Source organism: Strix uralensis, chromosome 10 (genome assembly GCF_047716275.1).
Source record: "Strix uralensis isolate ZFMK-TIS-50842 chromosome 10, bStrUra1, whole genome shotgun sequence".
NCBI classification, from domain to species: domain Eukaryota; kingdom Metazoa; phylum Chordata; class Aves; order Strigiformes; family Strigidae; genus Strix; species Strix uralensis.
In genome coordinates, this window is record NC_133981.1 from 22988215 (window position 1) to 23014914 (window position 26700).

The 26700-nt window shown below is 43.0% G+C and overlaps 2 protein-coding genes across 6 annotated transcripts in view; one reads left to right on the top strand and one right to left on the bottom strand.

The window, feature by feature from the left end:
* The window catches only part of EFCC1 (EF-hand and coiled-coil domain containing 1), a 56748-nt gene extending 42058 nt beyond the window's left edge, over nt 1–14690 (bottom strand). Inside the window, exons 1-2 of one of the 3 annotated variants that reach the window (XM_074879766.1) lie at nt 13943–14690; nt 11889–12295 (exon numbers count right to left, since the gene is read on the bottom strand). In XM_074879766.1, coding sequence (XP_074735867.1) covers nt 11889–12295; nt 13943–14623 — 1088 coding nt within the window. In that variant the 5' untranslated portion in view covers nt 14624–14690. The remainder of the gene's footprint in view (nt 1–11888; nt 12296–13942) is intronic. The other 2 variants (XM_074879765.1, XM_074879764.1) reach the window with 2 other exon arrangements.
* CFAP92 (cilia and flagella associated protein 92 (putative)) overlaps nt 1–26700 on the top strand; it is a 121786-nt gene that overhangs the window by 69308 nt on the left and 25778 nt on the right. For all 3 annotated transcript variants that reach the window (XR_012630315.1, XM_074879761.1, XM_074879762.1), the window contains exons 2-5: nt 22558–22860; nt 23569–23765; nt 24895–25102; nt 26549–26680. Coding sequence is in view for 2 of the 3 variants with exons in the window: in XM_074879761.1 (XP_074735862.1) it covers nt 22590–22860; nt 23569–23765; nt 24895–25102; nt 26549–26680 (808 nt within the window). In the remaining variant the exon portion in view is untranslated. The remainder of the gene's footprint in view (nt 1–22557; nt 22861–23568; nt 23766–24894; nt 25103–26548; nt 26681–26700) is intronic.

A 26700-nucleotide genomic window follows, 5' to 3' on the forward strand; every position in this document is an offset into this window, starting at 1 on the left:
TCCCAACAGACTCTTGTTTTGTTTTGTACAGACTATGCAGTTTCATCATTCATCCTGACTGTTTGATTTAAGCTTCCATTCCCTAGGTCAAAAAAAGGCTGGCAAGGGAGGAAGGATGAAAGAAGGTGATGCTTTGACAGCTCCTTTTTCACAGTAATGAGCAGAACTGCTCTTTCTTTCCCGCTCCTGTTCACCATGGCCTTTTCTTTCTTTACAGAGCCACATGAAGGGCAGAAATTGCCGGTTCAGCTCTGCCTTCCAGGGACTGACTAGATAAACTGGAGGGCCCAGGGTGTCTTTTGTGGGCTCTGCCTATGAGCCACTGCTTTGTTTAGGGGTGATTTTCTGTTTGTTTCCTGTATATAATGACAGGTAAATGCAGATTAATAGAATTAAAGTTTTGACTTGAGTACATGAGGCAGCAAAGCATCAATTACTTCCTGGTGACTTCTGTACCGTGTGTCATGCTTGTTCACAAAACAGAGCTCCATTAATTTAGCTAGTCCATGGGAAACCTGCCACAGAAAAGCTCACTTTGCTTGGAAGAGGAAGAAATAATGGCTACCTTTCCAGCATTAATAATATTCTGTTCTAAAAAGAACATCCTTTAATAAAGAGGTAATTATAAAGAGGAGATTATAAAGAACCTGTATCCGAACTAGAAGAAAAGACTTGTTTGATGCAAGACAGTGCTGTTTGCAGAAGCAGAGCCTTAGCTGATAAGGTTGGAGAACGGTAATTTAAGTATAAATGACTTTTAGCACCTCACAAGTGCCAAGCCATAGGAATCTGATTTATATAAAGTACAGGTCTAAACACCTCAAAACCCTCAGGATTTTAGATCTTTATCATGATTATTTGATGTGAATTCAGAGCTTAGATCATTCATATACTGCATTGTATTTACCTAAAAAGCTTTAAATTTATTTATTTTTTAAAGGTTCCTATTTTTAAATGCATTTGAAGCATCAGTTGGAAACTGTAAATCATGAACACAAAACCCCAAACCAACGAGAGCAAAGCAGGTAGGTAACAGCAGGAGAGGGAGCAAAGTAGCAAGTGTGAGATTGACAGCACAAGAATAGACCCAGTATATAATTCTGCTGTATAGAGATTAATCATCACTTTTCTGAAAGATACCAGCCCCCTGGCTACACTGAAAGGTCCTTCATTCAAAGGCAGTGCATGTACCTGGGAATATCCTGCCAGTGGTAGTAATAACTCACAGCCAGAAGGCTTCTGCTTCTGCAAAACCAGTCACATCACCGCCAGGGCTCCAGCAGTACAGAGATACAGGCTTTCTGACAATATAAGCTAAGAGCATTCTTATTTTTTGTTTTCTTCTTTTTTTTTTTTTTTTTTTTCTCTGCTAAAGGAATTGTCCCTGGGGACTGTGGATAGTATTGGAAATTAAGCAGAGCTATGTACGTTTATTAATGGAAACACAGATCTTGCAGACTAAGGACAAGCTTCTCTCCTAACTTTTGCTTATAGCAGTTCAATTTTTTGTTTGTTTGTTTGTTTGAATTAGGAATCTGAGGAAAAAATGGTTTGCTTCTAAGGAAACTGCCTCTTCAGCACGAAATGAAATATTTCATTTTGGTTTCTTTTTTTTTTTTTTTATGTCTTAAAATAGCATTTTGAAACTTAATTTAGCTACACTGATTTAATGTCATTCAGATAGGAAAAATGAAAACACTCCAGCAAGAAAATGTCCAAATAAAAGACCACAATTTTTCTGCTTTTCCTTTTATTTTTGTTTCTGTGAAATCTTGACTGATGTAACCCAAATATGCAACTAGTTTAAACTGTTTCCAAACTATATTTTGGAGGATGAGCTATTCAGCCTGAGTACTTTGCCTGGGTCTCAGTTAAATCAGAGCAGTCACTGCAGGTGAGAGTGGTCCATCTCTTTACCTCATTCATGCCAGATCTGTCAGGCCACCGAATTAAACCACTATCAACAGCCCCCTTGATGTCTCTTCGTAGAGAACATCTATGAGATCTGTGCTTTCAAGGGTATGCTTATGCTGTGCAGTGTAAAATCACTTGAATTAATTCCAAAGAGCTGGTGTTTGTGCTGTGCAGCTCTGCGGCACTTGGAGATGTGGGGTGCTCAGGAGGTGCTGATGTGGTGACACCTCCCTCAGCTCCAGAGAGGGCTCACGGGGAGTCAACACACAGATGCACCACAAAATACAGGTGTACCCCCAGTTGCATATATACTGTTGGAAATCCCACCTTTGGATATTTGCTGACACAAAAATGGCTCGTGTAACCTACTCTTCTGCGATTTGCAGAAGCACTGGCTTTGCTTTCATTGCTCATATTTCTGTCTTGTGTAATTTTCTGCTAAGCAGAGTGCTACGTGGACCTACCAGATCCAGGGCTGTGAAAATACTATACTTGGACCTCAGCTTAAACCTGACAACGTTATGCTTTAAACTTGGCTGACCTCACCATATGCAGTTGCAGATACTTTTATGTTATGTGAACTGATGCCAAGGGCATGTGATGGGGTCAAGTACAGAGAAGAAAAGCAGAGCAGATGTGCTGTGAATACCAGATTTTTCAGTGTTATGATTAATGTGACTTCATGAACCTTCCCTGAAACATTCTGCTGTGAAAAAACACTCTTCACAAAACAAAGGACAGGGCCTGATTTTATTCTGTAGATTTATTGAAAGGTTTAGGGTCTTTCCACTGTAATCTGATTCCTAACACTTGGCACCTCTTTTCTTAAAATGGATGATGTGTGATGTGATGGCAATTAGCACTTGAAGCTCAGGCACCCTTCAGAGAACATTTTTTTTCACAAACAAGGAGGGACTGCAATACAGAGTCAATCACAGCCTCTACACCTTATTTTTCAAGTGGTTTTAAGCACGATGCTGTGAAGGCTGAAGTTACTTGTTATACAGAAGTAAATTTAAGTAAATTTCTAAAGATGTGTCATGCTCAAAGCTTACATTTGACACTTATTGTCCAACCATTTTTTTCCATAAAGTACATTCTGATGTGAAATGGCATTGGCGAACAGCATACAGTCAGCATCCTGTAATATAGATATCTGCAATAGTGATCAGGCTTCATTCCATGCTTTACATTCTCAGTCTTTGAAGTTGACCTGCAACTTTGTGATCCTTTAAAGACACATGTATCCATTTTTATCAGAATTTGTCAGATTTTCAGATGGGCATTATGAAAAGCTACAAAAATGTATAAAAATTCTTTTTTTCATAAAGAATGATCTCCATAAATAACAGCTAAAGCCAGCTTCTTGATATATCTTACAACTTTCAGGTTGCTTGACTTGAGCACACAGATAAGTTCCACATCTGGAATTGTGGAAATATCTCTTCTCCATAATGGACTGAAGCAAATACTTTGACCAGCTGATCCTCCTGCCCTTCTTCTTCCCCTCTTCTCCCCCACAAAATCCCAGTCTGTGTTTGAGTTTCCAGTTTGGGATTATCTCAGAACATGAGGCTCTAAAATCAGATGTATTTAATCAAAGTTTTACTTCAGTGCGGGGTATTCTTTTCTAACTTTTTTTCTAGTTTGAGGGCAGCATTTTTCTTAGGTTGTGACTGCAGTTTTTCTTAGGTTGTTTCAGTGGCAACAGTTCTGAATAGCTGAGATCCAGATTGCCAGGAAAATCTGGCAAATACACCGAGTATCACAAAGAGAATACCCTAAGCCAAGCACTAGAGAGGCAAATATCACTCTGGATTTTAATCATTGGGCTAAGTAGGCAGATGAGATGCTGATAAAGTTGAAAAAATGTACTGGAGAATGAAGGGAAGACAGCAAGGTAGTAAACATGGCCAGCGATTCAACAGGAATTCTGACTACGGCAAGAAGATGGGTAAACAGAACAAACTCCAGCAAATATTTGCGGTACTGCTAAATAACTGTCTTGTGTCACTGAAAATACAGAAACTGCCTATATTGTGTTTCCCAACATCAGTGACATTTATTAGTTCATCCCCCAACCTGTGTAGAGTTTTAAACACAGACTGACTTATCTACCTTTATGTGAGTATCCCTGGCAGTGTCCAAAGTAACATGATGGTATTTAAAATTTTTTGATCTTGCTTGTGCTATCCTAAGGATGGGACTTAAGAATTTAGTTTGGCCGTGGGTTTGCATTATGGCAAGTTCCCAGTGAAGTCATGGAGTCAACTAATTTTACTTTCTAGATATTTTCCCAGGTCTCCAAATAATTTAGTATTTATATTACACAGAGGAGCTTTTTGAGAATTTAAGTTAATGATGAAATAGAATGGTTTCCTGAGCATCTATTAAAGGGCTAGATTAATTTCTTTCTCTGGGTGGCTAAATCTAATAGACAACTGGTTGAAGAAAGCTACTGAAACAGAAGGTATTTCTTGCAAATCAAAGGACAGGTTTGAATGGGCTAGTCCCTCTAGCATTTCCAGATTTCATGATTCCATGCTCTTTTCTGGTGCATAAACTAAAAAGGCTTTTTGCTGAGTTTTGTTTTTTAATCATAACATACATGAATTTCCCCTGGACTATTCTAGGGTGACTTCACTCATCTTGTCCTATCATTGTCGGTTTTGGGATGTATTCAAGAGATAAGGCCTCCTCCCCTGCAGATCATTAATCCTTCCATATTCTGAGAGCAGACTATTTTAGCAAAACAAATTAGTTTAATCTGTTTGAAAACTTGGGTTGTCAGCACTATCTTACAAACTATCTTGTCTATTTTGTATCCTGAAGGAAAGTGAGATGAGGAGCAAAGAGTAAATAATTGCTTTTTACTGCTTTAGAACTCCTCCTCTCCTCATTTTCATGAGGTAATTTTCAAGTTTTATGAAGAAAAAATAAAATTTCTTCCCTTTTATTCCTCCAGCAGAATAAAAAGCTTAAGAGAATGCAGAATTTTCTGCTTGTGCCTGAGTGTAGATGATCAGCAGTGTTTGATTTTCAAAGTTACGTGAATTGACAGCAAAAATGACGTGCACTAAACCCACTTGAGATGCGGTTGGTTGAGTTGTTTTATCTCTGGAGGGGCTCAGTGGAGTCGTCGAATACTTTATATTAAATGTGTGTTTAAGTGCCTGACTGAAGCACTTGTCAATACACTGGTCCTCTCAGGATCTCACCCCTGGTGTTTTTACTTCAGATTTCTGCCAGTATCTTTGACATCCAGGGAGGTAAACATAGAAGCCCCAAGTTTAAGCCACAGGTTACACTTTGAGGTTATATATTACTACTTTGGCTTACAAAACTGACCCGAAGAAAAAGTAAATTTTTAAAATACTGCTGGTTCTTCAAAGCATCTATTAGGGAGGTTTGGCAAACTTCCATTCAGTAAAAGATTTATTGCCCAGTTGTGTTCTCGTTACTCCTAGGAATGCTGCTAATGAATTCAACAGGTCTGATCAGACGAGCGTACGAGCAGAGCGTGGCACAGTGGGACCTGGTCATACAGAGACCTTTTAGTGAGGTGGGGAACACTGGAGCACTCTGGCAAGCATCCTTTCCTGCAGGTGCTCTTTGGCATAGAAGTGGCTACAAACATGTCAGGTTTGCTTAAGGAACAAGTGAGAGGCCAAGCCAGTGAGGTTTATAATGAGCTGTAACACTTTGTGACAGGAGGCTACAAACTCTTGGCTTACAGTTGTGCCTTTCTTGGTAATAAATAATCGTTCTTTTTTTGCAGCTCTCCTACACTGATGTTAGTTGGCTTTTAGTTCGAGAGAGATGCATAGAGTCTTGTCAAGCTGAGAACTCCATTCCCAGAATAACCCCAATGCATCGAGTTTGCTCGTACCTGCACGCAGTGGGATCTGGTGTCAGGATCTGTCAGGTGGATGATACGCAGTTCTAAGGTCTATAAATTGAGCACAACAGCAGTACCCAGCAGTGATGTCCTATCAGCGGCGAGCCGGGCCCACCTGGCAGAAGGTGCCTAGGGAGCCTTTATGGCAAAGTGATGTACTGCTACTATTAGATATGGAAAGGCACTGTACAGGAGCTCACCCAAGTAATCCAGAGAGTGGCAACCGAGAGCTCTTTATGAGTTAGGACCATTTCTGTTTCATTTTGGTTCTTGCAGTGACTGGGAGAAATTTGTCCTGGGAGGCGTGCTTTCAAAGTGGCATAGCCTCCGAGAGAGACTCCAGTCTTATGAAATGATTTGAAAGGGGTGGGGAAGTAGGTTTTTTACTTTAATTTAAAGTTATCTTTGTGTATGAAATTAATCTTTGATTTTTGCTGGCCTAAGACAAGATAGATAGTGTGTTGCATCACCTAGAAAGTTTGGGCAGTAAAAGGTGCCCGTTTTCTTGGGGAAAGACTATAAAGCCAGAGAGGTGTGATGCAGCTTGTCAGGGCAGCCGGCTGAAGGAGGGAGGTGTACGGCTGCCGCTGTGTGGGTCCGCCAAGCTGCTGGCTGAATTTCCAGGTGCTAATTCAAGGGAGAGTCGCTGCAGAAACACTGAGTGCACCCCTTCCGGGGAAAAAATCAGCTCTCTGGTATAGGAGGGGTTAGCATGATTCAAATTACGCACAGAAAGGCAGGAGGAGACAGATTTAAAAGACAGCTGCCTGTGTCAGATGCTGTGTATGAGACGACAAGACTAACTCCTTCAGCTTGGACTATCTTTTTGTTAGCGCTGACTACGGCAGGGCTTGCAGTACGCTTTAATCTCTCCATCCCCAGGAGGGTACGTGCAATGGGGGCTGCTAAGTGATAGCTACCGTGGGTTCCACAAATGGTGCCTCTGCAGAGCTGAGGGAGGAAGCCTGGGACACAGCGAAAGCATGTCCCCCCCAGTGCACAGCCAGCATCCCTGTGTGTGGCACTGCTATTGTGCTCACAGTGATTTACTCCCAACACAGCAAATAAGGCAAGCCAGATGAAAAGGAGGATTTAGTGAGAAACCAGGGAGCCTCCCAAGAATAAACACTGTGTAACTAAGAGCTCAGTTCTAAAAAAGGCCAGAGAATTGGCTACATTTCCAATGTCAGAATTAGCATACAAGTAGGAGCTTCCTTGCATTAATTTGAATGGACTTGAAGTAAAAGTTTTGCTGGTATTATGAGAAGCAAGTATTACTAATGTTTAAAAGAACTGAAGGACTCCTCTGGCATTTGAAATAAAACTAGCCCTTCCATAGAAAGAGACACTATACATTTTCTTCAATGTCAAGTTACTGTATTTAAATTGTTCTATACAGTTCTCTCTACCATATATAACAATACCTTCCATTAGCCCTTTTTGTGAAATCAAAATGTTCCTTCAGTGTTTCAAATGAATAGTAATCTTATGTGCTTGCTTAGCATATGGCTTGTCTATGATTAGAGACACACAAGTAATCTAAGCTTCATATGATGGGTACCTGCTACTGTTAACTTCTTGAAAAAAATAAAGTTTTGTGGTTTCCTGGCAGACTTTCACGTAATACATGACTTCTTACAGTCTTAAGTAGAAGAAAATATCAGGCAAGCAGAATTAGAAAATAAAATGAGATTACACCAGTCCATCTAGAATAATCTGCTTGAGTGCTCTTACAGATGAGGCTCTGCAAAGTAAAATTGTATTTTACTCTCCATGAGCTCAGTTCCCTGACTGTCATCGTTCTGACTGACTGCCATCAGTCACTGCTCCCTGCCTGGCGTTGCTCTCGTCCAAGGACGTACCTATCGTCTGTGGTTCTACCTATTGTGTCGTCCAGCACGTACACACCCACAGTCTCCACTCAAATCTTATGCCACCTGAAATAAATTGCCGAAATGCACTTCACCTTACAACCAGCAAGTAGTTGGTATTGATGACAGTAGTCAAGCAGAAAGTTGTCCAGATTTTCTTTATTTAATGTCTAATTTTTTAAATAGAACAGTTCTAGAATGCCTAAATACAAAACAGGCATTATCACTCAGATTGGAGATAACCTACTATATAGACCTTCTTTTGTGGATTAGTATTTCCTCCCTAGGGCTTTTCTTTCTTCACTTAACAGAACTGATTCTGTATCAGTTAGGAATATTTCCATATTCCTCTCCTGTTCTTGAATTATTGATTTGGATCTGTTTGGTCCATCTTGTTATATTTTACAGAATAAATGACAACCTGAGAAATTATTGAAAAGATCAGGACACTGTCTCCTAAAAGAAAAGAAAAAATTGAACTAGTTCCAATATAGGATAACCTAAAGCATAACTTCTTAGAAAAATTAACACTGGTGACTTTCTGAAAGAAATAAATGGAAGAAATTATGCTAGAGGCCTCCATCTTCATATTTATAAGAGAATATGAGGGGATGAAACAAGCTGCTCTGCATTCCATGTAAAAAGGATTCCTACTCATTAACACATATAAATGCTGATGGATAATTAAGTAATTTGGGAGACAGACCATGCATATGGGAAGCATTTTTGGTATTTTATGACCCCTTCCACTGACCTATGCAATTACTGTGGTGCTGGCCAGCACAGCGACATAAAATCTCTGTGAACATCTCCATTATGGAGTCTATTTCAATTCCAAATGACTGTTCTTTTTATTTGTTACACTGGGATCAAAAAAAGATTGTTAAATTCTGTTAATTCTCTCCAATGCTATGAAAAAGAACGTGTAAACTTTATTAAGTAATCAATTTCTAAGCCACCTATAATGCAGTATAGAAAACAGAGCCAACTAATATTTGGCAAGAACAATTCATGTCAAACCAAACTAATTTCCTTTTCTGACAGGGAAAATGGCTGAATGGATAAAAAGAAGCAGTAGATGTGACATTTTTATTGTAGTAACATTTTTATATGTGGCATTCTTATAAACAATAGTTATAAATCATAGGACTATATTAGAATACATGGATGGTGCTACCTTGAGCTGGAGCAAAACTTACTGGAAAAAAAGGAGCTTAGGGAATAGCTGTTAATGATTTGCTCTCGGATAAAGAGAGTATATCAAGTGGAGGTGACCAGAATCAGTCCTGGGACCCAGCCTATATGTTCATCTAGGCTTCCAACTTTTGAAAGAGAAATTACAAAAATGCAATTGACACCAAGATTGGGGGCGGGGGGGGGGGGGGGGGGGTGATGACAGCAATTTGGAGGTTAGTTTCAATATCATCCTGAGAATCTGGAAGAGTAGTCCAAAAATGGAAAAGTTGAGCTTCAGTAATAAAAAATGAAAGGTCCTACACCTGGGAAAATGAAATCAAGTGCACCAGCACAAAATGAGAATAACTCTCTGGGCAGCACTGCATAAAAAATGGGACTTGCAGAACTTCCTAAACTCTTCCGTATACTGACAATGTGAATTACACATTTTTTATATAATACCAATGATAAACACACAATTTCTTGTGACGTCTTTTTCTTCTGAAATGAACTTAACTCATGCTTTTCAGTAAGGAATATCTCAAAATTTACCTTTAAAGTATCTGAGCTGACTTCCTGAATTGACGGGGATTAAAAAATTTTACAATGAAAGTACAAATTTTTAATGGTGGAGAAAGGGGACAAAAACCTGACATGTGCATGCAGCATAGGAAGAATAGGATGGGCACCTTAAGACAAGAAATATCTATAAACTATTTGGTCAACTAGCTTGGCTTAGGAATGTAAGAGTGTGATAGGGACATTTCACCTGCTCACAACCTTTTTGTGGTACTTGGAAATAGAGAGAAGTGCTCACTGCAGTACTAACTGAAATACATACTGCCTTAATTAACACTACAAATAATACACTTGCCAACTGACAGTCTGAGAAATCTGCGGGATGTAGCAGCTGTCCCTCCATCTCTATGCTTTGGCCAACTCATCAGCTTCCCCGCAACACGCACTCCTAGCACCTCACCCCAACTACGCCCAGGGGTTTTGGACTTCAGCACAACAGGAGAGGATGATTCTCCATGAGCCATCTGTAGCGCAGGTGTAAGCAGGGACAGAGAGTGGGACCAACCACGATGCCAATGGCTGCACAGGGCAGAGACAGCCATGCTAGCGTGAAGCTCTTTCATCACAGTAACACAGAGCTCTGCACTGCTTAACTTACCTACTTTCTGTCAGTTTGGGCATCTCTGTGCCACACCGTGGAATATGTGGAATCGTGGTATTCCATATGCTGCAAAACTGTGGAATATGACCACAGGCATGCAAGTCACAATGATTATTAAGTGGCTCTGCTGTTAAACTGTTGAAGCCACGAGCTGTATCACATGGACAGGGAGATGGAAGTGCTTTATGGCTGACATAGAATCAAGACCCATTAAAGGGTCTTGCACATGGAAGCTGGCCTGGTCCTGTGCTAAATGTGCCGTGGGGCTAAAAAAAGGCGTGTAGTTTCCAGGAGGTGAATCTAGCACCATTCCTGAGCTTTATACTCACTTTAAATTAGCATGCAATTTTAAAATAAATATTACAGATGAAGAACATACAATTTACATTTTACAACTCACGCTATTTGTTTTGATGCAACCCATAAAGTTCCTGCTCTGCAAGGCCCAGTTGACATTTCTTACTGTCTTTAACAAGCTCACATCTACCTGCTTAAAGACAATTTTTTTATCCTTCATCGTATTTTGGAAAAGCAATTCTGCAGGACAAAAACTCATCTTAAGTCTTTGGTGTTCATACCAGGGAGAAGAACTTGATCAAGTAGACAAGTAGTGTGATCTCTCTTAGCACTAAGAGTTGTATCATTCATCCAGATATCCCTGTAAATGACAGTCATCTTGGACATTCTGTGCCCTCACAGTGTTTTTAAAATCCTACAGATGTTTCAGATGTTTAAAGAAATGCTTTTATCTTCTGCAAGCACACAGGTATTAACATACACAATGCTTACAGAAAGACACTGGATAAAATGATTATTTTTAGAATTTCCTCACTTCATAAAACAGTACAATAGCTACGATGCTACAAATAACTCACTATGAATTCTTCTGATAAGCAAACAGAGGAAGTGTAAGTTTAGGAAGAGACAAGAAGTTCAGAATAGACAATGTATTAAAATACTAGGTTTAGTACAGTTAGGAAAAAATATATAAATACTAGCTTTACTTTGGGTCAGTAAAAATACAAACAAGATTTTATTCCACAGGTCAACTTGCAACTTGGGCAGAAATGCCTAGCACTTAATAACCATCAAGGAGTCCAAGTTTTGTCTGAGATAAAAAGCAACCAAAGCAGTGACCGATTAAATTTGTGACCAACTTTCTGACTTTTGGAAATGTATTTATTTATGTTATTACAAAAGTGGGTTTTAGTTGGACGATGTTTTTTTTGTTTGAGACTCCCACTGTACTACTGTGTGGGTTTAGAAAAGTGTTTTAACTTTTCTCTTCTGGAGTATTACATATTCTGTCAGTGAAGAACCAATAAAGTCACAGCAGAGTTTAAAACCGCTGGCCAGAAGTTGGCCTTGTGTGTTCTTCTCCAAATCACACAACAAGTTGAAGAACTTTCATAAGAAATGGAGCGTCACCCATCTGATTACACCTGGCTTTGTATGCGCGACCTGACTAGCTGGATATGACTGAACTGGTATTAGCTAGTTAAGGTGAAAAAATAAGCGTGCTGGAAATGGATTCTGAAGGACTGTCAGTCATTTCTTTTGAGGCTTTCTTGAAGCACTACTACAATGAGTCCTATTGCTGTGTGTCTGGGGAGTAACTTCAGCTCTCTGTAGATCAGCACCCTTATCTTGGCCTACCTTCCACTGAATGCGCCCAGTTCTGTTATGGATCCCTACCAAGAAGACTGATAAGTAGCTTCTAATTTCCCTCTGGCTACATTTTAGAAGATATATTTGGAGACATTTAATAATCTGCAACCCGTGATTGTCAAGCCAACTTGTGTTCCAATACTGGGATTTTATAGGCATTTTTTGACAGACTCAAACTTACCTATAGTGCTGCAGTTCCGATTCTAGCTGCTGAATGTATATTTGCAGATGTGGCACTTCGTTAGCTTTCACTTCTAGCTCCTTCACTTTGCCAAGACTGTTAAGGACGGCGTGTCTGGCCTCTTCAACCTTCTTCCTCATTTCTGCTTGTTCCCTCTTCAGGTTACGGTTGCAGTCTTCCAGATTGACCAGAGCTTCCTGAGAACTCTTCAGCTCTCTTTCCAACTCTTGATTGAACCTGATTGCTTCTTCAATTTGCCCATCCCTGGAGCTCCGGATGAGTTCCACTTCTTTCAGGACACTTTGAAGGCACTTGGTCTGGGAGTGGTTCTGCGTTAATGGTTTCTTACTCCCTATAAAACAGGTCCCCTCTTCCTTATGGTTAGCATGGCTTTTCCGCAGTCCTACCTATAATGAACAGGAGCAGAAAGCAGGGCAAAATTAATGTGTTTTGAAGCAACTGACATTTTAATCAAGACTGAAAATGGCTGGATTGTGTTTTGTTGTGGTGCTTATTTCGTTTAAATGTCATATGACCTTTCATACCTATACAGAGATGTGGAAACAATCTCTGGAAAGCAGTTTTTAAAGTAGTATCTATAAAATTATTTTTTAAACTACTCATTAAAGCGGAAAATTAGGTTATTGCACAAGTTTCTGTATAGTTTTAGTGTCATTACTATAGTCTGTCCTCAAAAGGCAAGTAGTACTCTGAAAAAAATTTTTCCAGTTATGTTTTTTTTAGTTGTGTTCAGTAGAAGTGACCAGAGAGCTGCTGGTGTGCTCATCTTTGTCCTTCTGATTTTTTTCTGGGGCCTTTGACTGGTGACTTCATATTTGTGACTGCCTTTCACTTTTCAAAGGAAAATGGTAAAAGTGGCTTTCACCTGCCATGCTGGACGTTGGCGAAGATGGCCAGCCAGCTAATGCCAAATGGACGTGTCACACGTGGAGCAGAGTCCTGTGAGTGCTGTGTTAGTATTAAATTCAACCTGATCAGACCCGCCAGAACAACTGGTGAACTCAGCCCTTCAGTCCTTTGCCTGTTCTATGCTATTTCATGCCAGAGTAATTTAACTACCGTCAAGTATGTGTGTGTTTCACTTGAGCCAATACAGCAGAAACAGAAACCAGCCCCAGAATTAATGGGGCTCTGCAGAGGAGCCAGAGACTATTCATCAGCCCTTCTGCAGAACTGGCTCCAACTCTGAAGTCTCATGCTTGGAAGAAAACAGACCTCTAATGTTTCTGAGGCAAAGCTCTCAGGCATTTATGACTGGGTCATTGCATGCGCTTGTGCAGGTAAGAATCCAAAAGTTCTGACTTTGGAAAAAAAACCCCCACGGTGCATAACTGGTATATAAGTGACCGACTGCACGCGCAATGGAAAAAGCCGCATTGCACACTCTAGGTTTGTTAGATTCTGCTATAAGTTCAGCAGGGTGGCTTTCAGCACGTCCCTTAAATATGTGTCGTGTCACACAGGTGAAGACACAGCGTTTCTCCTTACAGAATCACAGAATCATCTGGGTTGGAAAAGACCTTGAAGCTCCTCCAGTCCAACCATGAACCTCACCCTGACCGTTCCCAACTCCACCAGATCCCTCAGCGCTGGGTCAACCCGACTCTTCAACCCCTCCAGGGATGGGGACTCCCCCCCTGCCCTGGGCAGCCCATTCCAACGCCCAACAACCCCTTCTGCAAAGAAATCCTTCCTAAGAGCCAGTCTGACCCTGCCCTGGCGCAGCTTGAGGCCATTCCCTCTTGTCCTGGCGCTTGTTCCTTGGCTCAAGAGACTCATCCCCCCTCCCTGCACCCTCCTTTCGGGGAGTTGTAAAGTCACTATGTAGCCAAACTCCGCTACACGGTGAGCGCCGGAGACGAAGGAGCGACCGAGGTCTGTGCCGCACCGCCGGCAGACATCAGTCTGGGGGCGCGGAGCTGCCGACCCCGGGGGTTCCGAGCGCGGCACCCTCCTTCCCGAGCCACGCTGGAAGCGGGGCCATGGCAGGGCGGGCCGGGGGTGCCCGGGGGGGCGGCGGGCAGCGCACTCACCTGCAGGGCCAGGCACCGGGCGTCGCTGCTCTGCAGGGCGGCGCGCAGGTCCTCCACCAGCTCCCGCAGGCTGCCGTTCTCCTCCTCCAGCTTGGCGATGCGGTCCTCGGCCTGCTCCAGCGCCACGATCTCCTCGTAGCACTCCCGCGAGCAGGGCCCCGCCGGCCGCCGCTCCGCCGCCGCCTCCCCCGCGCCGGGCCGCCCGGCCGCCGGGTCCCTGAGGCGGCGGCGGCGGCGGGGGCTGCGCAGGCGGATCTGGGTCTCGATGTGCTCGCTCTCCCGGCCCAGCGGCAGGCGCGGCACGGCGCGGCGCGGCGCGCTGCCCGCCTTGGTGCTGAAGTAGCCGCAGAGGCGGGCGTGGAACTGGCGGAAGGTGAGCTCGGCCGCCAGGCCCTCCCACAGCCCCGCGCACTCCTCGGGGTCGGCCGCCGCCTCCGCCGCCTCCTCCAGCCCCAGCACCTGGCACAGCGTCCGGAAGTCCTCGCCGGGGATCCTGCCCGCCCCGGCGCAGTCCAGGTGGTGGAAGATCTCCTGCAGGTACTGGTCCAGCCCGGTGGCCAGCACCACGATCTCGTTCTCCACGCCGCGGTCCAGCCCGTAGTGGTAGGCCAGGGCGCTCACCAGCCACTGCGTGCGCCGGGCCGGCCGCCCGTACGGGTCCCAGCCCTCAGGCGGCTCCATCGCGCCCGCCTGCCCCGCCGCGCTCCCCGACCATCCCGCCCGCCGGCCCAGCCCCGCTCCGCGCCTGCGCCCGCGGCCGGGGCGGGCCGGGGCGGGGGCCGGGGCCGAGAGGGGCGCCGGGGGCTGCCGCCGCCCCCCCCCCCCGGTGGCGGGGCCTCTCCTCCCCCCGGCCGCTGCCCGACGCGGAGCTTCAGGCTCCCCCCGCCACGGGGCCCGCTGCGGGCGGCCCGGCGGGGCTCGGCGGGCGGAGCGGGCAGGTGCCGCCGCCCCGTCTGGCTGTCAGGAAAGGGCCTGCAGCCACGCCTGAGCTCCGAGGTCGTTCCTAACTTCTGAACTAACTTCTTCAGGATCCTTTTTAGCACCAGCGAAACGACCTGAAAGGAGGGTGCAGAGAGCTGGGGATGAGTCTCTTTAACCAAGTAACAAGCGATAGGACAAGAGGGAATGGCCTCAAGTTGCGCCAGGGAAGGTTTAGACTGGATATTAGGAAGCATTTCTTTCCAGCAGGGGTTGTTGGGCGTTGGAATGGGCTGCCCAGGGAGGTGGTGGCGTCCCCATCCCTGGAGGGGTTGAAGAGTAGGGTCCAACCTAGACAATTCCGTGATTCTGTGACAGCATCGCAGAATCCAGCTTGGCAAGTAACGCTTGTGAAGGAGTGAGTGGTGCCACTAAATTAGTGAGACTAACGTGCTTAGAAGTTGATCATCTTTCTGTTTGCTCCGGCTTTTTCACCTCTGTAGATGTGGTGTCTTTTTTATGGTATCGGTATGTGTTTTTTAAGTTGTTGTCTGCGATAGAGATGAATAAATATTAAACTGCTTCAAATGACTGACCTTTCCAGAGCGGTGGTTTGTGTCTCTTTCTGGCTCCGCAGCAGGACCCGCAGTGCTGAATGCAGCCATGGCCAGGGAGCAGCTCGAGCAGGGCCACTGCGCCGGCAGGGACACGCCACGCGCCAGAGGTGACCGTGGCACCAGCCGTGCCCAAGCTCTGAATAGGGTGGCAGGGTTGGGGTGACAACAGGCTCCATTAACAGCCCCAGACAGGACAAGGTGGTGAACCAGGTCTGGGGTCCATCCAAGAAGTCCCATCAAGAGCAGCAGCACCAGAGACCGGGCTGCTGGGAAGACTGCGGTGCAGGTCTGAGGCCCATCCAGTAGCCTGGGCTGGGACCAGAGATTGTGGGTCAAGGCTTTTCTCTGCTCTGCACTTGCTCTTTGCCACTGAACAATAATTTATGCTCTTGGGCAGGGGCTGTGGGTGGGGGGGTCCCACCTGAGGTTGTTCAGAGCAGGTAAGGACCCAGATGCTGCTTTTACTTCCCACAGTTGCATGGGAATGTCGACTGACTTCTGTGTGCTGTGCATCATCAAGAAAAAGCATCCTTTGGAAGGCTGCTGACCTTTTTCTTTACAAAAAATCAGATTTTTGATTGTTTCTGTGGTAGGCTGGCAACATACAAGGCTGGCGAGCTGAAAATCTCCTTTTGGTTTTTATGTTACAAGACGTGGGTTCACCCAGGGTACTCGATGCTCCAGATGATCAGCCTTCCCATTCTTAAGGGCTGAGTTTTATCCACCGGTGATCGTCTGTGTGTCTATTATCCAAAATGGTAGTGCTTTTGCAATTGTGCAGTCCTTAGGGATCTCCCGTCCAGCTCATGAATTTACTTCAGGATTTTTTGGGTGGATTTTTCTGATGTATTCTTGTGCCTTTGAAGAGCATTTTTCCCATTTTCCTCGTTTCAAGTGATACATAACTTGTAGCTTTTATTTTTGGCTTGACTTGAGGAGTGACTGGAGGAACTGAATGCATATATATTCCTTATTCACTCTCACAGCCATGTATACCTCTAAAGCTTTAGCTTTCCTTGGTCTGGTAATGTTATTAATGCAAGAAATCAATTTAAGGTCAAAATGTCCCTGTAATGCTGCACCAGAGACAGGAAAGACAAAAGCATAAACCTTGAATGTTTTTAGCAGATATGTAAATCCACATCTGTTATCCACACACATCAAACCGACTGACCCCAAACACCAACTAAAGCATCAAGGCCCTGGAGTTAGACAAAATAACAATCTAAACTTGTTTTGGTCTACCTAGTTTAAATTGTAAAAATATTTATCAAGTGGAAATAATTGATTTAAAGGCTGTCAGAATATTTACCAGGCTATAAACCTGTCATCATAAATTGTACTTTAGCACCTACGGTTTCCAGTTGGGTTTCTTGGTGGTTTCGGGCTATAAGAGAGGCATCGTTAACAGCACTGGGGAGCATCTGGGCCTCTGTTGAATTCCTCACCCATCTGCTGGGCTTCTGGTTTGAAAGAGCAAAGGACAGAAATGGCATGACAAATCTTTGGCTTTCTGTGTTACCACTGTTACAGGGAAATGAGAATGTCAGAATGATGTCAATGCACGTTCACCAAAGTTTCATCTCTGAAAGAAAGCAGATACTTGATACCAGCAAAACACCCCAAACCTTTGGCCCTTGAATTTTGTTTGATTTTCCAGGAAGAGCTCTGACTGCTGGGCAGTTGGGTTTTGCATCATGTTTTCTTAGAAAACAACCACCTGACCCAAGACTTTTAAACACTAGACAACTGCAAAAACAGTTGGAACAGAGAAAATTTAAATGGCACTTCACCCTCTCTGTGCATTTGGTAGAAGTAAACTTCCCTTTTGCAGCCTGCTTTTCTTTAACACTAAACCATGGATTGCTCCACACTTAACCTTTTTGCCAGTGCAGTGCTTCTGAGGCACAGAAAAGCCTGATGGTGTAATTACAACGTATTTACTCCCAACTATGGCAAGACTAAGATTTTACTCCTGACCCAGACAGGTTTTGCCTGTTTCTTGACTTATTCTCTAAACCTGCTCAGAGAGATGGCAGCATTTTATTAAGTATTCAAGGACTTTTTCTTTACTAAGTTGTTCCCAGTTCTGGTAGTGCACTCCAGCATGAAAGTGTCTTGAAGGAGTCCCAACTGTAGAAAGAGCTGATGGGAAAGCAGGATCTGAATGGAATGGCTCTTTCTACAGTGGTATGGTAATAGCTGGAAATGAGAAGTATATGCTTCTGAAATTACTTCACTGGATATTTTTATTTTAAAAGGTTAAAAGGTGCCACGGTTAGACTTAAGCCTGTTTGCCAACATCATTGATGGAATAATGTTTTAAATAGTATTAGGTAGCTGTGGGATTAGACCATGTTTATAGAAAAAAAAAATGACTTGAGCTTAAGTTAACTATACTTATATTTTATTTCATGGTTCATATGTGTTGCAGAACCAAGGGTCAGCACAGTTTGAGTTTATGTCTGACGTGCCAGGGTATCAGTAGTCTGGTCTCATTTGCGTGGCGGGTTGTCATTCAGTACATAGAGCCAGCCAGAACTGCAGGACTGTGGAAGGTGCTCATCTTGCCAGAAAGATCACTTCATTACAGTAAAAAAAAAAAAAAAAAAAAATCCCTTCCAGACTTTCTACTGTCAAGGAGAAAAGTGAAAATATAGTGCTAAGTACCTAAAATTTGTTTTCCAAACCCTTTCCAACAAAGTCATACTGTGATGTTATCGATCCTTTTAAAATTCTTGTTTCCGAAACAGTTGCTTTCAACAAAGAACTTCAGAGATGAGTTAAAATAATGTTAGTGGTGCAGGGTTGTTCTTGGCATGTTCTTGAAGTTACTTGCAACTCCAAAAATGGTGGGTGTTGTCTTTTTGTTTGTTAGGTCCAGCATATTGGGACAGCTCTGTGTATACAGTAAGACAAAGAAGGAAAAATGTAGTTGAACGTCCCTACCTGTCATGCAGTTCTGCTCCTGCCTGCACCATGTTTTCATTTAATACTTACAGAGACAAGATTTTAGATGCACACATCCACTGAGTGTGTAGGTAATTCTGATAAACGGTGCAAAAGCCTGTAAAGATGTTCTATATGTTTAGTGACATGAAGAGCATATTGGGATGAGCATAATGCAGGGAGCCTTCCTGAGCTGCTGAACATAAGGAAAATGTCTATGTTAAAAATGGACGAGAACTGGTGCCTGGAGCCTCTCTTGCTGTGGAGCTGGTGGGAAGCCACTGGGATTAACAAAAGACCTTACCTAACTGCAACTTGGTTTTTATCCTGAGTGATATTACAGTTAGATTGTGGTCTTGTCTTGGCATAAACTATTTAAAGGGAAGAAACAACATGTTATGTAGTCTGCAGAGGAAACATCTGCAGTGCTTTGAATAATGTTGTATTTGACATTTCTTAGCTATTCAGCATCTGGAACAGTTTTAAGGCTCTTCTACAGTAATTAGAAAAGAGAAATCTACTGCTTTCAACTTTTATTTAGTGGTGCCTATGGGGTAAATCTTTCTTTTTTTATGAACAGATTTTGGAGTAAATGGAGGGGGGAAATTGGAAATTCACAAAGGGATGAGTGAGACCAGAATTTGGCTTGTAGTGCTTCAGTCAATGTTACTCCTGGCCTTCTGTTTCTCTAGCTGGCAAATTTGCCAGCAGTTCCTGTGCAGACTGTAGGGAGGAGGTGTGGTCTGAGTCTCTGCTACAAGATTTTGACTCCTGTTAAGAGTACATATCTAAATTACTTTGAGAATTATTTTCTCTCTAAAACATTGATGCTATCTTAATTTCTGCTGTAAATTAAACTGTAGATTCTCAGGATAAACATGTATTATTTAGATTTAGCCTTCTTAGAGCACTTTTTCTCCTGGATATTCCTAAATACCAGAGATTACTAAATCTGTGGGCACAAGTGAGGGAGTGGAGGTACAGTGACTGTAAGGAGCAGGTTCAAGGAGGGTGATGTAAGCTTCAGCCCTGGAGCTGAGACCCATTTTGTGTCCGTCTGGCCATTCCCATGACATCTAGAACCTGAAATCCCTGGAAAAACAGAATCAGTTTCCTTATGGGCAAGCTGGACGTCTTAGCATACAGTCCTCCAAAATGGCATGCTGGACAGAGTGCTGCAGAGTTAGATGACACAGAGAACGTGGGTGTCTCCTACTCTTTGTTATTTCTGAGGTTTTATGCACTTTGCTGAGGGTTCACAGCCCCGGCCCTTCGCCTGAAAGGAGTCGTGAGTATGAGTTTCTGGCCTGGTGGTTTGGGCTCTGCCAGCAAGTGGGGAGTGTGTGTCCTGTTCACTGCTTGCTGAGACTCTTTATGCACTTTCAATAAACCACAGCAGATCTTAAGACTCTCTTTTCCTGTTGAGCTCAGCAAATCTCGACCTCCTGTCACAGCAGTACACCTGCAGCAGAAGGAGCGGCAAATGTCGCTGTGCTTTGGCTAACGTACAGCGCTGATGGTTAGCCAGGTCAGAAGGTGCAGCAAGGCCTCAGGGAAGGGAAGAAGTAGACGTGGGTCTCCTACCTGCCAGGTAAGCGAGCAGGCTGTGGAACTGGTTGTCTTGAGGAAGGTATGACACACTGTCCACAGCCTTTTATTTCCTCACAGCTGTGTTTAAAATGGCAGCATTGCAGTTTGGAGGCAGCCCAGCCTGGTGGGTTCCCAGCAGGTGTGTCTACAGCACTTTTGATCGGAGGACTGAAGTGGAAGACTGGCATCTGGGATTTGGGTCTTGATCTGGTGTGAAAGGAGCACCAAACTGTTGAATCATTTTTGGATTGGGAACCTTCTGGGCTTTTATGTGCTTTTCAGTTTTGTATGAAAAATTCAGGCGGTCTCATTGTGTTTGTCTGAAAGAGATTTACCAAACCCCCTGCATGAAGGCAGCGGCAGGTATGGGAATGGCACACTGGAATCTGTGTATTCCTTTGTTCATAGAATACACCCGGAAATGTTGAAGCAGTTATCCATCAGGAAAGTGTTTCATGACAATCATGTTTTATTCCACAGGCATTTTAATTTCCACTTAGCTGCTTTTTCGCAGACAATTGAGATGTCAGCCTGAGTTCCTAATGATGGGTTGTGAGACATAATCATGTGGGAAAACAAAGAGAACTGAAATCTGTGAAACAAATCGCCCCACCCTTTTTCACCACCCTTGTGTGAAATATTGTCAAGCTAAACGGACTAAAGAGGACTGAAATACTGAGCTGTTCATACGAAAAATAGGATGCGTGGTTTGTGTAGGAAGACAAAATATTTCATTATTATTTCATGTATAATTGTTGAATTAATCCTGTAATGGTTTTGCTGCTGTCTAACGAAGGGGAAGTTGATATGTAAGTTGTGTGTATATGGAATCTTAGTTATAGTTTAGGCAATCTCAGTCTCTGAAAAGGGAGTTAGTGAGTAACTGATGTGCCTTAATTCACGCTACAGGTTGCTGCTCAGTGGTTTGGTGTGTTGATAATCCCGTATTACTGTCTCTGAAAAACATATCTCTTTTTGTTTCTGTCTGATTTATTTTTATTTCCACTGAGTCGTTTGGGTGATTGTGCTCTCCAAATTACTGAAAAGTGAATATGCTCAGACATTTTCTTGACTTGTTAGCTGCATGCATAATTAATTACAAACTACTTTGTCTCATTCCTTTGCCCACTCTACCATAAATATCATCATCCATGTTCAAGGCAACAAATTTATGCAGTGAAAAAAAAAATATTGCAAATGTGTGAAAGGGAATGCGATTGTGGGGTTTTTTTTGTTTTAATTCTAAATATAGAATGGCAAAGCTTACTAAATTTTCAAATTCATGCTTCATAAAAGTACAGAAGTGATTTGGACAGGTGCTGCTTAGGCTGCGAGCAGCCCGTCCTGCAGCTCTCTATGCTGGTGCAGAGCCCTCACCCCTGCTGCTTGGTGGAAAAGGTGCCCACACGAGGTGGCTGCTCCCGGCTGCGCCAGGCAGGGGTGGCATGGAGCTGGGCAGGGTGTGCAGGATGTGGAGGAAATGATAGAAATGGAGAAAAACACTTCAAAAGGAAAGTAAGGTGTAAGTATTTTTGTCAAGGAAAGCCTACAACGTTTGAAGCACACGAAGAGTCAGCGCTGAGAGGTGCAGATGCGCTGGTGAGATGTTTTTAATTAAGTTTCTGGGATAAACTACCAAAGCGGGAGGCTGCTGGAGCTAGCAGCCACGGACCAGCTTCTGGAACATCTGTGTGGACTGCAGCTTATTCTGCTTTAGCACAGCTCTATAAAAACCAGATCCCTGGTGTGAGAAGCCTGCTGGAAGGAGCTCTGGACAGCAGCGGCTCAGTGGCCAGCTCGCTGCTGTAGCAGCCACCAGTCTCTGTGCAGACTGCCCAGTCCCTGGGAGGGGACTGTCGGGTGTTAAGGCAAGGACGAGGTGAAGATGAGGTAAGGCCAAGGTGAGGCAAGGCCTGGGCTGGGCTGGGGTGCAGCCTGTGGTGTGTCTCTGGGCAGCCGCTGCTGGTGGCACAGGCGAGGCAGTTCCTGGCAACGGAGCGGGGTGTTAACGCAACTTTGGTGGCTTGGGGAGCAGGCAGTCTCTGGTAGCAAAAGTTGGCACCCAAGTCCTGGCCCCTCTGTGGGTCTGGTGGCCACGGGCGAGCTGAGAGCCCTTGGTGGTGCCCCAGGCGGCTGCTGTTGCCATGTCGCTGAGCTGACACGCTCCCTCTGTGCTTAGCTGGAGGGGCTCCCCCTGCTTCCTAACAATAAACTCCTTTCAAAACTCAACTCTTCTCTGCAGTTAGGCAAGAAAACGATAGTTTAGAGCCTCAGCTGACGTCCCCTCTCTTCACTCTTTTGAGCTTTGCGTTGCTGTTTGGTGAACGCATTGTTACCCTGGCTTGTTGCTTGGAGACTTTTGTGTGGATTGTCCCTGCGCCCAGAAATGAATGCACTGGGTATGTGTGGTACGTACTGTGAAAACATTTTTGAAATGGGAATTTTTGGACCTCCTCATGCTATCCTTCCTTGCTCCTGCTTTGGTTCTAGTAGGGATTTTTATTTCAGCACTAAAATAAAGCTGTTTGTCTTGTTCCATAGGCTTTGAGTCTGTTGTCTGACGGTACGTCAAGATGACAGAGCAAAAGCAGCATTCAAAGGCGGTGGAAGAAGAGGAGGTGGAGGAAGATGATAAAGAAGAGGTGACAGACTTGAACACAATCTGCTCTGAAAGCACTTTTGAAACTGAAAACCTAGAGGTGCTTGGGAGCGGTGGACATCTGACCCCAGAGGGTGAAAGCAGCAGGCTCCCCCCATCTGAAAAAAGTTCAGTGGAACTGGGTGGCTCCCATACTGTGACCTGCACACTCACAGTCTCACTAGCTGTCCCTGCCCTGCCTACAGGTAAGTACCTGAAACAGGTTTTCCTAAGAACCCTTCTTTTACAACTTCATAGATTTGTGTGGCAGAGTCCTGAATGGCTTAAGGAGTGGGACAGGGGAGCCTTTTATCATTGGATGATTGTCACTAGTGACTGAAAACCTTTCCTGACTGCTGACTCCTCAGTAGTCACAGTTATTCAAGTTGATGATCTGAGCTGATGCTTATTAATCAGTCACTGCCTAACAATGAAAATAAAGGTGGTTTTTGGCATATATACTCAACTTGACTAATTATGATTTTGGGTAGTTTAAAGGTGGTATTGTCATTTTAGGAGAAGGTAGCAGCTGTTCAACAGATGAGCTATAATTCTCCTGTGGTGTACGGGTGTTTGGGTATGTCAGGAACAGGCGCTTTCAGCCTTCCCCTGAACAGTGTGGAACTCTATGGAATTTCTCTGAGTAACAGGGCATATGTGCCTTGGGAATGGCAATCACTGGCTGTCACGCTGCAGGAAGTGAAGATGAAGCGGGGTGTTCCAGGAACTTTATGGACCATTACGGTGGTTAAACCTGGGTAAGAACTGCAGGGTTAGGCACTGGGGTAAGAGTTTCATGTTCACCAGTCATCTGTGTTCAATCAGTCATTTTTCTGTTGCCACACTGCTTGTTGCCATTTGGTCATTGCAGAGAGCATTAATTACCTTCCAAATAATTCTAATATTCTCTCTAGGACAAAATCAGAAGAAATCCAATCCCCCCGATATGCGAGGAAAGAGAATTCGAGTTGATGAATCAGGTTCTATTCCAAGAATGCAATGTTGCTATCACATTGAGTACTTCCTTCTGCCAGATGACCTCGTACCTAGAAAACTGGATTTGGTGTTGTTTGGGGTGGTCGCAAAACTATTTACAGAATCTAATTCTGAGGTAAAAGATATAATAAACCTAAGTAATCCAAAATATCATATATAGAAGGTGGGATAATGTTTTCAGATATGGAGTGATGTAATTGCATATTGTTTTAACAGCTGCTTAGGCCTTATCCGCACACACAGAGATATAGAACAAGAATCAGGGATAGAACTTGACTTGGCTAGTCCAGATCATCCGTAACTTCTTACATTTATAGTAGGAGGCGTGGATTTCAGAGTATTTTATTTTCCTCTAGATTATCAGTTTACTTGAGATTATAGCTTTTATCTTTCAAGTACCACAATAATAACAGAATAATTTCAAGACATTTTATTAACAATGAATTAAAAAATGAAATTTATGCCTCTCATCTTTGTTGAGGAGAAAAAGATTTTCAAGGTACTTGAAAACTTTTGCAAGTTTTGTGTTGTTTAGACTCGTGTCTAACTGAACACTGCGCATTCAAATCCAGGAATTTAAAAATTAGATATATTGTTTTGAATACACCTTGGTTTGTTAAGAAATTATTTCTAGAAAGTCGATGCTATAATAATTTTGTTTTTGATAGACTGACTGTTGGTTTTAAAGCAACCTGTATACTCTCAGGTTTTGTCTTTGCACAACAGTCTTTCTAATGGCTGTCTTTGATTGCTTTGTACTTCTGAGTATCAACTTGATGTCTTTGTTAAAAAAAATGCACTTGCAAAGTTGCTGATTGAAATGTGTTATGTTGGCAACTCTGATGAGTGCTTTGTTCTTACAGTTTAGCAGCACATATATGTGAAGTTTAGTGCTGGTCCTTTAATTTTATAAATACCAATTCAGCATTTTAAAGTGTATATATTTGCTTTTACAGTATTCTGTTAAGTCTTCAGTCCACAATCTCATGCTGAGCAATAGCTTAATTACTGTTTGTTCTTATCTCAGGTCTTCATTTCAGATCTTGACTTGGTAAGACTATTTTGTCTGAATCCAACAAAATATGCTGCTCTGACACAGGAAGGGGGGTGGGGAGTGTCATGTAAGACCCAGCACAAGCTGGAGAAATAAAAAATGTACAGTTTGCGAGCAGTGGTGATAGTGGTCAGCATGTGAATACAAGTTCTTCAGGTCCTGTAAAGATTTTCATCTTTTGTTTTAATAGGCTATTACACCATGGTTTGAAAATGACAAGATGTGGGTATCATGGAATCATAGTGTTGATATCGATGTCACTAATGAATATGTAATAAAACTAAGAGATCACAAAATAATTTTAAAAATCTGGGATACCAAGAACAAAGTTTCCTCAAAAGTGAGGCATAGTAAACCAACAATTGCTTCTTCACTAGAAGGGGATGCAGAGGATGTTGGTAAGTCTAATGCAAACAGACACGTTTTAAAACATGTGGAAATTGTGACTGCACCTATTGATAAGTTATTGTTGAGATTATTTGACATTCATATGTTATTCCCACTAAAATAACTTCCACTTGTTGTTTTAATGAATGCATGAGTCAGTCTGAAAATTCTAATGGCAGAAAAATATAATTAGCCCTATAATCTGAACCTTTGAAAACTAGCAAGTTATTTGAGGTAGTAATGTGGTATAATGAATGTATTCCTTTTTCAAAGATGGATTTTTCTTTTTATTTTCCTGAGAAGTAGGAAAACCTGTACAGCCACATTTTTATGCGGTGCATCTTTCCGTTTCATCTTCTTCCCCTTGTTGTCTCCCACAACCTCATAACTTGACTCTATCCCTAAATTTTGGCCACACTAGCTTGAAGGTCAGTGGTTTCAAAGACAGTTATTTTATAATTTATAGTTAATTTTTACTAGTTGAGTTAATTTAATTAGAGGAGAGACCTTGTTAGGGCTGTTACAGACATGTATGAAATGAGATACTGGTCCTTAATAAATACCAGAGAACTAAGCATGAGATGAAGCCTATAGGAAATGGGGTATCCTTTGTTCTGATATCCTGAAACTACTGTTAAAATTAATTTTAGTATTAAAATATGCATATTTTTTTAGTAAAATACTGTGATTGTTCTCTCTTTCCCATGTGTATCAGTGGATAGAGATTTGGTGAGGTTATAAAATTTAAAATGCTAGTTAATAAAGGGTTGGCTTTCTTTTGACTGGTGAGGTTATAAAATTTAAAATACTATTTAATAAAGGGTTGGCTTCCTTTTGATTGAACTGATACCAAGAAATCAAATGTTTGCTCAGATATGGTGGGGTTTATCAGCAAATAGGCTTTGCAATTGATGGAAATTTCTGACAGCATTTTGTTTTGCTCTTTAAGGTAGGTTGAGCACTTGAGTAGCTGTTGTTGAAGAATGGAGGCTTGTTTGTAGTTCAGTGTTTTCTCAAGAGCAGCTGTACGTTTTAGCCACAGAAGACAAAGGTTTAGAAGCTTTTCATCCCGAAGCTGTGTGCTTTCAGAGGAGTCTGTATGGTGAAGTCCCCTCAGCTCACTGCCAGGGCTGTTTGCCTTCACTGCAGGCTCAGTATTCTGGGACTTCCCACTAGCCTCAGCTGCCCCAATATTTTCTTCTGAATATGTATTGTCGTGCAGCACACAGGGAGAACATTTTATGTTAGATTCTTCTGTGGACTTTGAGATAAATCTCAGTAACTCTAGTGATTTTCATCTCCAGACAAACAGAATTGAAGTCTACGAGTGGCTTCTTATAGATACTAGGAAAAAAGGAAGTGCCATAGGAAGATCATTGCTCAAAATTTGAGTGACCCAAACAGACTAAGTAATGAATTCTAAATCAGGGAGTTTATTTTAATTTTTTTCCTGATAGGTGGGGTAAAACACACAGTGCTATTGCAGAGGAAATTCTTTGAAGAGAGTCAGCCAGCACCCAGCTGTACAAAAATCAAAGCAGCAAAAGAATCCAAGGCACAGGAGGAGTCTTCAGCCCTTCCTGTTGAAGGTAGAACAATATGGGAACTG